A 13,365-nucleotide genomic window follows, 5' to 3' on the forward strand; every position below is an offset into this window, starting at 1 on the left:
TAACGCGACAGTTCGTAACCTGAGAGTTGGTAACGGACAATTCGTAACGTCCAAATTGAATTATTATGTTTATTTTTGTTAACGTGGAAACTAACTGTTATTACAGTTATAATTGAAATTATGTTGTTCTGAAGCTATTTCCTTGTGGCATTTTTATAATTACGTATTTTTTATGGGAAATAAGCCACAATTTTACTAAAAAATGAATTTATTAACGTTTCGAAGCCCAAATCGGGTTTCGTTGTCAAAATACAAAATACTATTAAAATAAACAAACACGTTGTTGCTAAGTACAAAAATTCTTCTAATAATTTATTTAATCTGACTCATTTATATTGGAAATTCAGACGTATATTATACATTTTAAAGTAGAAGACTTTAAAATGATATCGCCAATATTTATGAGTTGCGTTCCTGGGACGACTTTACTAAAAGATAGTTCATTCGATTACATGAAATCAATCCCACATCAAGAATATCCGTCGCAAAAAAATCATAGCATGTGATCTGTCTTTAAAAAGACAACCAAATGCAACGATGACAGTAAAATTCTCGTGTTAGAGATTCCATAGTAAATCACGAGGGAAAACCAGGAAAAAACCTCGTGATACTATCCCGACATCGTAAGTATTTGGTTTTACATTTAATCTACCTTCAAAAAACTAATACCAAATTCTGACTTTAATATGTTTAAATTATAAATAATATTAATATTACATAGATATACAATAAGTAATACTAAAATATAAAATTTGTACTAACTCGATATGTTATTTACTTACTAATCGTGGTATTTTCTTTCTATTGACTTCCTCTTTCAGTATGGGTAACCACATCCTACTACATTCTACCGAGGAATTTGCGACACAATTGGTTTCATTTAGCATAATTAGAGCCGCTTCTTTGATTTTTCTCTTTTTACTATCTGATTCTTTCAGGACTATACTTGAATCTCTCCACTGAACTCTATGTTCATTATCCTTTGTTTATATGAGAATTTTACTGTCATCGTTGCATTTGGTTGTCTTTTTAAAGACAGATCACATGCTATGATTTTTTTGCGACGGATATTCTTGATGTGGGATTGATTTCATGTAATCGAATGAACTATCTTTTAGTAAAGTCGTCCCAGGAACGCAACTCATAAATATTGGCGATATCATTTTAAAGTCTTCTACTTTAAAATGTATAATATACGTCTGAATTTCCAATATAAATGAGTCAGATTAAATAAATTATTAGAAGAATTTTTGTACTTAGCAACAACGTGTTTGTTTATTTTAATAGTATTTTGTATTTTGACAACGAAACCCGATTTGGGCTTCGAAACGTTAATAAATTCATTTTTTAGTAAAATTGTGGCTTATTTCCCATAAAAAATACGTTATTGAAATTATGTTTATCAATTTAACGAATCAGTATGGATAAACATGTTTAAGACATTTTATATGTGTTTAAGACTATTTAAAATTCTTTAAACACAAACAAATATATTTAAATAAGTACATAGAAACTTTTAACATTATTTTCAAAATTGTATCACTCTTATTATTCCTTAAATTTAATAAATCTTTAATCTGACAACCGTCTTTAGACATTCCAAACTTTTTAAATAAACATTTTGTAAAGGAAAGATTATAATTACCTGTTATTAAAATAAACCTTGTGATTGGTAATAGCTTTGGGGCATTCAATCAACGGTTATAGTTGATAAGAGGGATGGCTTGTAATACTTTAATACTTGGTTTAACTACTTTTATTATATTCTGAAACACGAAATATGAAATGCCTTAAAAATGTTTATCCTGATACTGATTCGTTAAATTGATAAACATAATTTCATTTATAACTGTAATAACAGTTAGTTTCCACGTTAACAACAATAAACAGAATAATTCAATTTGGAGGTTACGAATTGTCCCGTTACGAATTTGTATAGTTACGAACTGTCGCCGTTACGAACTGTCCAGGGGCGGCTCGTGATAGTACAAGATGGTGAGGCACACTACACTTGAGGATTATTATTATTATGGTTAGATTTTCTTTAATAGCCGGAAGGTCGATTTTGTGACGTCATAACGTCACAGAACGGCACCGTATTTATTTTAAGGCTTGCAAACGATATTAAATAACAATTTTATTCGCAAAAGAATAGCTACGAAAGTTCTAAGTCTCTAACAGGTTCATACTCATAGCAGCTGTTTTTTTAGCTAAAAATAATAATTAATATGATACCACATATCAAAACAGCATGAATCAGATGTTTCGTCGTTGGCTCATCAGCGTTGAACACTTGAACAGCCATATTAAGCAAAATTTACATTATATACTACATGAAAACAACGGACATCTGATTCCAGTGGCGTAACTGGGGGGGGGTTATAAGCCTTAAATGCTTTAAATCCTTAAAGCCTTAAATCCATATCCCCAGAGACCCACCAGTTGTAGCCCCCCTTAGGATCATTCTGGTTTGGCCGTTGACTGATTCTGTTATTATTAATCACTTGCCAAAATGAAATTATGGTACGCAAACAATATACCTGCAAACACGTGATAATTTCATTTTAGAACCAATTTTATTATATTGTAAATGTATTGCATATATGCAAATAGAAACAAGCAAGTAAGCAAATTACGGTTATATTATAAGATTGTTTTTTTTATGTTAAATAAACTAAGGGTTAAATTTTATTTTTTTGGTTTTTTATTTATTTTATAAACAGCGTACTTAAAAGTAAATGAATTATTATGAAAGAAATCATAATTTCTAATTTTTTTATTAATTTATTTATTTAATTGACATTGGCAAATGACTTTCAGTCAGTCAGAGCATAATAACATATTCTAAACATCTATTGTATCTCTTATACTAATAGTAAGTACACGTAACTAGAACAAACTGCTCTAACAAACTACCTAAAACTGCAAAACCACGCTAGAGGCATATTTTTGCCTGCCTCTGAAAGGATACTTAATCCCGCTTCCAAAAATTATTCTCAGTCATGCTGCCGGCCGATCTCCGTCGGCTTCGTAATATGCTAGACGAGGTACCATCAGAGGCAGTGCCTCTAATGGTACCTTGTAGAGTAGGTATATCGGTGTGTTATGAAGAACGGGTCAGGGCCGTACTAATTTTTTTTTATCATAAAAATAAAGTTAATAAAAAAAGTTTTATAATAAAAATTAAATTATTTAGCAATTTTCAAAAAGTTAAATTGTATTTAAAGAATTATTGATGATGATATAACGAAAATAAGTTATTTAGCAAATTTCAAACAGTTAAATTGTATTTAAAGAATTGATGATGAAATAACGAAATAACGTAAATAGTCGATTGGTATACTGGTGAGGCACTGCCTCACCTGCCTCATAGGACCAGCCGCCACTGGAACTGTCGCTGTTACGAATTGTCCGTTACCAACTGTCCGGTTACGAACTGTCGCGTTACGAGATGTCATGGAACCGTATTTTATACACCGTAGATGCAATTAAGCATTTCCACCCATTTTTCTATTGTAGACTTTTTTCCTGACGTCACCCCAAACATAATGCAAAGAGTTGTAAGTCGATAGGTACTGTATTTAAAAATCGATGTATTCCGGTACTTTAAGTTCGAAATGACCTGGTCTAATTGGTTTACTTATTCAGACTAGACATTTACCTGCACTTGCCGCTATGTAAAGGAAATTTCTACTGGTAGGCCCAGGAAGAGTGGTGGTCACATATACACTGTCTCTTTCAGCCGCATACGCTGCTTCAACTACGCCCTCTTCGTGAACTGGTACTTTTTTGTAACCACGATCCTCCTTGTTTTCCATTTTTCTGAAAGCAAAATATCAAATTATTGAATATAGTTCAACTTTGACGACAAATTTCTTATAATCAACATACAAAAACGCTAACTTTTACTTGATTTATGTGTGGATAAGACTCGATTGAAAGAAAGAAATGAATAAATCAAAAATATCGGAAATTATTTTACTCTGATCAAAGACAATTAGACTTTTAGAATACCTACACATAACAGGGACCATTACTTGTTATTCAGCCCAAAGTAGGCTGTTTGTGAGTAATTCGATTGAAAGAAAGAAATCAATACTTAAGGGTAAAGTAAACTTATGAATATTTTATTAGTAGGTAAGGTCAGTTAATGATATAATTATGAAATTATTTTTACAGAACATACTAGTGTTTCAAAAATTATTGCATTACTACCGGTACTCTCCAAAAAAATTATTGAGAGACTCATAAAAGCCCGACTTATGTCCTTTCTCGTTGATAACAAGATTTTATTACAAAATCAGTATAATAAATGTACCACCGATGCCATGTTTTCTGTACTACATGAGGTTAATCAAGCATTAAACAATAATCTTCACACTGCCACTGATTTTTGTGATTATGGGAAAGCTTTTGATTGTGTAAATCACGACATTTTGATAAAAAAAACTAGATTTCTATGGAATTCGAGGTATTTCTTTGAACTGGTTTCAATCTTACTTGGATAATAGGAAAAAACTGGTTAGAGCAAATGATACAGACTTTAGTCTAAAAAATGTTGTATGTGGGGTACCACAAGGTTCAGTATTGGGTCCTCTACTTTTCCTTATCTTTATGAATGACATCACTAGTTTAAAAATCGATGGAAAAGTTTTACTTTTTGCTGACGATACCAGTATCACTTGGAGCAACTCAAATATCGCAACTCTTCATGCTACTATAACTTCTGATCTACTCACAATAAAATCCTGGTCCGATTCTCATTTACTCTCTTTTAACGTAGATAAAACAGTAGCATTACCCTATAAAGGAACTCTTCAACCCTTACCTCTTCATAACAGTCAGATCAGTATCGTTGATTCTGTAAATTTTCTTGGTATTTTTTTAGATAGCAATCTTAAATGGTCCCTTCATATCGATGTGTAAAGCAAGAAACTATCCTCAGCTTGCTTTGCAATAAGATCTGTTTCGAAGGAAATGAATTTAGCCTCTTCCAAAATAACATACTTTTTATTGTTCGAGTCCCATCTTCGATATGGTCTGCCTTTTTGGGGTACTGGTACAGCTGCCCAATCCGATGTTATTTTTAAATTACAAAAAAGAGCAATAAGATATCTGTTTGGCCTCAGAAGAACAACACATTGCAGAAGCGACTTCAAAGATCACAGGATTCTAACATTACCTTCTTTATATATTTTAGAAACTGTTTGCTTAATTCGTAAACATCTACATGTCTTTACAGTGAGTTTGTAAAGAAATCTATATTATATTCTGCAAAAAACTATACAAGCATCTCCCTCTACAACTTAAATCTACAACATCTTTCCCCAAGTTCCGTAAAATGACAAAAGCCTATTTATCTGAAAGACCATATTATTCAATAGCAGAGTTTCTTAACCAATAACTAGTATTCTTATGTAAAAGTAGAATCTTAATCTATATTTGAGTGTCATATGGAGCAGCATAACTTATTAAATTACTTATTAAATTTCTTAAGGTAGATTACGCAATTTGCAATTTTTTTTTAATTTTGCAATAGATTGTTACTGATTTTTATTTCACTATTATGTTTTATTTATATTGACGATTTGTATAATTTTAGTAAATTATATTTAAAAAAAAAAATTAATAACCATTTTCATTTTCAATTTCGTTGCAAAACGAAAATACAGCCGAACTATATTCTAGTCCAATCAGAGAGTGCAGCAAGCACCTCTACCGGTTTCGAAACTTATTAGTCTCTCATCAGGAGGCACATATGCTGCTCTGCCTGATCCAACCAAAACAAACCCCAACGTGCAGTCCCGGATTGCAACGAACGAAATGGCATAGATGCCCTAGCGGCAACTGCTACAACAAGACTAAGTTTTCACTCTAATGGCATATAAAACAACATAATGCTATTCTACACCCCACCAGAATGAAAACAATGGGAACCTTCTCTGGTTACACCTTCGAGGCTTCTACAATATGCAAGCCATACGGATGCTGAGACTAAGGAAGATGAGGGAATTCTACAATTTACAATTCACGTCCCATCTGCTCAGCACGGTAAAGTTCCAACGAGAATGGTTCCCTTCGTACTCTAATCAGAGTAAATGTAAATCAAAAATGAATAACCATTTTCAATTTTCATTTTCATTTTTGATTTACATTTACTCTGATTGGAGTACGAAGGGAACCATTCTCGTTGGAACTTTACCGCGCTGACCAGATGGGACGTGAATTGTAAATTGTAGAATTCCCTCATCTTCCTTAGTCTCAGCATCCGTATGGCTTGCATATTGTAGAAGCCTCGGAGGTGTAACCAGAGAAGGTTCCCATTGTTTTCATTCTGGTGGGGTGTAGAATAGCATTATGTTGTTTTATATGCCATTAGAGTGAAAACTTAGTCTTAAATTATATTAGTTATTGTTTTTATTTATGATTCTTGTAAGCTTTGTCTATAAAATTGTTAAATTTTTTCATGACAATAACGCATATTTCTATTCTATTCTATTATAAAAAACTGAATATAAACAAAAATGATAAAACTGAACCAAGTTATTTATTTCGTAGCTATAATGCACCTTAGATATAGTATCCATTTTGAGTCTGATCAAATTTTGGTAAATCGGATACATTTTGAGTATTTTTATTCGGTATTGATATCTTATCAATTATACTGTAATTTTAATTTTAATTTTCTTGAGTAATTAGTAATTAGTAGTCCGGATTTCTAAGCATAATGCTTATGATAAATAATACAGGCAGGACTATTTTCTTTTTAGTCATTTTGACTTTTATGCTTTTTTTGCTTTCTTTTTAATTATTATGCCTTTTTTGAATTGTTGTGCTTATTTGGTGCTTTTTTATATACTATTATCATTTTTTGCATTTGCGAACATCAGAAATTTATTTTGATCTATGTAGTGCAATTGTGGACTCAACTCCCATTAAATAAATTGCAAAATGAAAGTTTTAAATCATTTTTGGAAAAGTACCTACTATCGAAAACATGTGCTAGATGAAAGTACTCTGCGAAAAAATATGTTAATTGCATTTACAGTAAAGCCAGAAAAAAAGTAAAAACACTAGTGGGAAACAATTACATCTGATTTGCAGTGGACAAGACTACGTATATTTATGGAATATATGTCGCCAATTTAATTATAGGCGTACTTCACGAAGAAATCTTGACGAAGGGTTATTTAGTATGCTCAAAAGAACTAGAAGCAATAAATAACAATACAGTTCCAAGATTCGTAAATGGCGCTTTAACAAATTTTTATCTTCCCGAGGCTGTGCCCACTGCCCACCAACAAAATAATATTAATGCTTTTCGACGCTGCACCATATATGATCAAAACAGCATAAAATCTTAAAGTGTTTTATCCAAATATAATTCACTGTACGTGTCTAGCACACGGCCTGAATCGCGTTGCTGAGACTATACGAATTTCCACTTGTTAATGAGTTGATAAAAAATGGAAAAAAAATTCATTAAAGCTCATTTAAGGATGCAACTTTTTGGAGACAGATTCCCTAACACTCCATTCCCACCGGAACCAGTGTTAACTCGGTGGGGTAGATGGTTAGATAGTTAGATGCAGCTTTATACAACGCCGAATATTTCGAAAATTTTAAAAGCTTCGTATTGAAACTTAAAGAGACTGTTAGCAAATCGATAAAATATTGTCAGGATGTTTTAGGTGAAACAGAATTACAAAACAATCTTGCTTTTATCAAAAGCAACTTTTGTTCTGTGAGCGAAACAATAAAATATTTGGAGAAACAGCAAATTTCATTAGTTGAGTCGATCCAAAAAATAAACAGTTTTGAAAAAAAGATGGAAGGTATCCCTGGAAAAATTGGTCAGATAGTATTAACAAAATTCAAAGACGTATTAAAAAAACGAAGGATTTCAAAAGATGAAGAAAATATATTCAGTTTTAAATTGAGAACACCTTGAAGGATTATAGATATGGATCCGGCAGTAGGGGCAAAGTATAAGTATGCATCGGTAACCAGTGTGGACGTTGAAAGAAGCTTTTAGATATACAAAAATGTTTTGAGTGATAGGTGCCGAAACTTTACAATGGAACATTTAATGAGTAATTAGTTATTTCATGCTTTAAACAAAAATGATACATTTTCCGTCATCTAAACATATATAAAAATTAAGTTAAAGCATTTTTTATTCAGTTATCTATTTTTTTTTGTTTATTATATTTTATTATTAAATTTATAATAGGTCTTGACTAGTTCTTAAGCTAAGCCTAGAGATAATTAGGTATATATTTATATTTTCTTAAAAAAATGGTTTGTCAAAATTTATATACTTATTTTTATGCTTTTTTTGTATAATAAAATGCTTTTTTTTGTAAAATTTTTATGCTTTTTAAGCGCTTTTTTGCGTTTCTTTATGCTTTTAAATCCGAACTCTAGTAATTAGGATTAAGCAGAATAATCTTTTTTTAGTCAGTATCTTATATTATAATAACCATTTTTTTTCCACGGAAACATCTATCAAATAATAAGTTCTTTTTAATAAAGAAGTGATTTATCTAGTTTACTCTAATTAAGTTATCCTAAAAAAATCTGAAAAAAAATTAAATATTTGATCATTCTATCCACGAGTCTTTTTTTTCAGATATGATTTAATATATATGCGTGATTGAAGTACTATTTATTTTTAAACAAACAGAATGTTATCAATTTATTAAAACAAGTAGTAGATGGAGCCACCGTATCTAAAAGTTAAAAACATTGATAAAAGTATAAATAAACTTTTAATTTCTATTGCTCAAAATTAAGATAAAAATCGAAAAATTTCAAAACTCACATGAAAAAAACACTGTTTGAATTCACCATTACGCCTGGATTTATAATCAACATAAACACGTGTACACAAAGAATTGTAAATAATTCCCATTTTCTCTTCTGCAGTTTTTTACTCACAAATTTTCTTTTCAAAAATTTTTTCCATTTAACTTAACTATATCGCGCTCTCCCAACAAAAGAGTAAAACTTCTTCTGGATATTGATTTGTGAATCACTACTAGTTTTATCCAGATCGGACTAACGTCATAGGATGTTGGCAACTACCCCCAAATTAGAATTTATGGTAAATTCCACTCTATAATCTCTAATGGGGAAAAGAATTCTAAAACGGGTGCCCTGTCAGAAGTATATTTAGAATGTCTGTATAAAACGGGAATAACCAACATTGGAGTTTATTATTGTTATCATTTTTTAAAGAAACTATGAGTGTTTAAGTGACAGATACTCATTTGTTTATAAAAAAAAATTGTCTAATTTCTTACTGTCACGTTTATTACCAGAGAACGGCAGTTCTCGCTAGTGGCGCACAACCCCCCTACACGCGACACTATATTTATGTATACACGAAATTTTCGATTTTCTAAATCTGACTGAACTGAAAATTGGACCAACTCCCATCTTAAAAATCAGGAAAAGACTCACCCATTCATATTTCAACCATCCATTTTGGTCCAAGGGTGTGGATTTTACGGCCCTACCTATTTAGGGTCTGTTTTTCGTTCTCGTCCCCAAAACTCCCAAAAACTTCGAAAATTTAAGTTCGACCTTTGCGGCTTATAATAGTACTTTTCATTACCGTTCCAACGCATGTCTAATTTTGAAAATCGTTTATACCTTTCAAAAGTTACCGAGTTTAGAAATATTACTCAATTTCTATTTAAAAAGGAAAAATGTGTGTGAATATGTATGTATGTATGTGTGTGGAAAAGTTAAACTAATCTAAATGTTTTTTTCTGTGTTTGAAGAAGGGGTCAGGTCCGATTCAGAACCGGTCTAGTTTGTGACTTTTGACCACCCAATAAGCCAGCTATAGGACTTGGTAGGTACAAAACTGCATATTTTGGGGGTATATATCTTCAGTTCAAGAAGAGACAGGAGAACCGCAAATACACCAAATCAATAGTGTTGAGTTAAGCTTTCAAATGGTGTTAAAGCCGTCAGGAACAGACATACACACGGCTCAGCATAGCCAAAAAACTGAAAAACTGAACTTTGAAAATTTTGCTTATTCGACAATTACTCAAAATTTCAACCTAAGAATTGCGTCAATAACTGAGCGTTTGTAGAAGGACTCTAGACAAATCTAACGGTGTATACCTCATATCCGGGAAAATTCGAATTTTTGAGTTATAGGCTTCATAAGTATGATCAAATCTATTTCATATGGGAAAAACGGATTTTCAAGCTCAATAATTCCTGTAATAGCTTTAGTTATCATACTTGACCTTATGTGCATCAGATACTACTTGTCAATACGTTTCGAACTCATGTTTAGTGATCAAAATCGGTTAAGCCTTTTAGAAGTTATTAAGCTACAAAATATAATTAAATTAACGATTATTCCCGAAATGGTTTATGTAGTTGTAGTGGTTACGACGCTAAATTTGATCTGGCAACGGGTAATCCGAATTCATTTACCGGCCATCCCAATATTGTTTTTCAATCTATTTCGAATAGAAAAACAATCGAGTGTACATTCGATGGACATTAGATCATTTGGGAGATAATGCGACAAAGGCGACCATTTATAAAGCTTAACGTATAATCGAGAAACATTGCATTCAACTTCATACATTTAATTTATAAATAACTTTGAAAAACTCCTGATACAAGACTAAAAAACCGCTAAACGCCGTAAAAATGAGTGGCGCATACAATATTCCAGCTACAAAAGATCTGATATGAATATTACGTGTCGCGAAAATGTATTTCCATTTTGATGCAAAACAAAATTCTGGTTTTATTTTAAAAGATTTTTCCAGAATATTTGCTAAATTTGAAGTAAACTCGCCACAAAAAGTTTCAAAATTTAAACTGTATCAAAGTTTGTGGCACGTTTTACTTCAAATAAAGAAAATATTATAAAAAATATTTTAAAATAAAACTAGAATTTTGTTTTGCATCAAAATGAAAATATATTTTCGCGCCACGTAATATTCATAGGTATCAGATATTTTTTAGCTGGAATATCGTATGCGCCACTCATTTTTACGGCGTTTAGCGGTTTTTTATTCTTGTATAATGTAAACAACAAGCACACACCAGTTGTAAACATTCTAGTCAACAACAATCTCGTTGAACAAGTGAAAAAGTTTAAGTACCTAGCATGTTGGATACATGAAACTTTAGACCAAGAACAAGAGGTTAAATGTAGAATAGAACACACAAGAAACACCTTCTTTCTAACACCTTATTTTAGACAAGAAACTCCTTTAAGATGCGACAGTTACTCACTACCCGTAATCTTGACTTGTCCCTACGATATTGGATGATAAAATGTTATGTATATTGTGTACTATTACACGGCATGGAAGCTTGGACGTTAACAGTCAGATCGTTACAACGTTAAGAGAACTTTTAGATGTGGGTATTTCGTCGTATGCTGAAAATTCCATGGCTCGACCACGTTAGAAATGAAGAAGTTTTAAGGCGTATGAATAGAGAACGTGAACTCGCAGAGATTGTCTAGAAACATAAAACATCTTATCTTGGACAGATATTTGGACAGATAGGTATAACTTCCTTCATCTTATTATAGAAGGGAAAATAGAAGGCAGATGCTGCCCGGATAAACGACAAATGATCTGACGGCGCAACATCAAAGAATGGACAGGATTAGACTTTCAAAGTTTAATAAGAAAAGCCCAAAATGGAGAAGACTTTGCAGAAGTCATCGCCAACCTTCACTAAGAAGACGGCACCTAAAGAAGAAAAAGAAACAACATAATAATTTAGAATTTCCTCACTTTTCTTAGTGTGCATTCAACCAACTTTAGGGTTTGAATTTGTCTTCAAGTGTATTTGATCTTTAATATTGCCGAATAGCTATTAATGGCTGATGTTCTTAACAAATTGCAATGTCGTGGTTACTGCTACCACCTATCTGGTTGAAGCTGTGCAAAAATAAGGATACGTGCTGATTTTTGTTAACTGATTAATACTAATTCGTGTAAATAACGCTGATTGACTTTACAATTTTTATCCTATTTGCAGACAGAACGCTCACAATTAAAGAACGTCTGACAAAAACAGTAGAAAAACTAAAAACCCCTAACAATATAATATCGATTAATTAGCCTAATGAGCCACACTCTTAAGATTTTCCTAAGAATACTTCACAACAGAATTAGACGGAAATGCGAAGAAGATCTCGAAGATACCCAATTTGGTTTTAGAAATGCTATGGGTTCCAGGGAGGCACTTTTTGCGCTTAACATCCTATTACAAAAATGCCGTGATCAAAGAAAAGATGTATTTGCATGTTTCGTGGACTTCGAAAAGGCATTCGATAAAGTACAGCATGTAAAATTAATGCAAATACTAAAAAATATCGGAATAGATGACAAAGATATTCTTGTCATTAAAAATTTGTACTGGAATCAAACTGCTACGGTCAAAATTGGAGATAACTACACCGATGAAATCTCCATACAACGAGGCGTCAGACGAGGTTGCATTTTGTCACCAACATTGTTTAATGTTTACTCGGACCAGTTATTTAAAAAGGCACTTGAGAGACAGCCATATGGAATAAAAATCAACGGAGAACTACTTAATGTGATAAGATATGCAGACAATGCAGTAATTCTGTCAGATAATATTGAAGGTCTCCAAATTCTGCTTGATCGTATTCACGAGGTGGGAGAGGAAATGGGCATTAAAATAAACTCAAACAAAACCAAATTTTTAGTGTTTAGTCGTGACCCACATCCCGATGCAAAGCTTCAATTAAACGGAGTCCAAGTTGAGAAAGTTCACAAAATGACATATCTGGGAACTGTGATAACGGACCAACTAGATCCAGACATAGAAATAAAACGTAGAATAGCAATGACTAGAACCACTTTTACGAAAATGAAGTCATTTCTTTGCAATAATCATCTCAGTTTAGAACTAAGACAAAGAATGGTCAAGTGCTATGTTTGGTCCGTACTTTTGTATGGTGCAGAAGTGTGGACGCTAAAAGTATCGATTATGAACAGAATTGAAGCATTGGAAATGTGGATTCATAGACGGATGCTGAAGATACCCTGGACAGCAAGAAAAACTAATGAAGAAGTACTAAGGAAGGTCAACAAAGATAGAGAACTGCTAACGACTGGTAAACATCGAAAAATGTCTTATCTGGGACATATTTATTTATTAATAACAGATACAAACAGGTTTCCCTACTTACATGTATCCGTATCTACAATGACAACAGTTTAGTACAACATGCACATAATGTAATAATTCGAGGTAATACAGACAAAAACGACAGATGCTTACCAGCAAAAACGTTAAAAATAATAATAATAAAAAAACCTCTCTTTATATTATTCA

At 32.2% G+C, this 13,365-nt stretch overlaps 1 protein-coding gene across 1 annotated transcript in view; it reads right to left on the reverse strand.

The window, feature by feature from the left end:
- LOC126884613 (facilitated trehalose transporter Tret1-like) overlaps positions 1 to 13,365 on the reverse strand; it is a 90,385-nt gene that overhangs the window by 18,027 nt on the left and 58,993 nt on the right. The window contains exon 2 of the mRNA XM_050650670.1: positions 3,662 to 3,822. Coding sequence (XP_050506627.1) covers positions 3,662 to 3,818 — 157 coding nt within the window. The 5' untranslated portion in view covers positions 3,819 to 3,822. The remainder of the gene's footprint in view (positions 1 to 3,661; positions 3,823 to 13,365) is intronic.

This window comes from Diabrotica virgifera, chromosome 5, assembly GCF_917563875.1.
Source record: "Diabrotica virgifera virgifera chromosome 5, PGI_DIABVI_V3a".
Taxonomy (NCBI): domain Eukaryota; kingdom Metazoa; phylum Arthropoda; class Insecta; order Coleoptera; family Chrysomelidae; genus Diabrotica; species Diabrotica virgifera.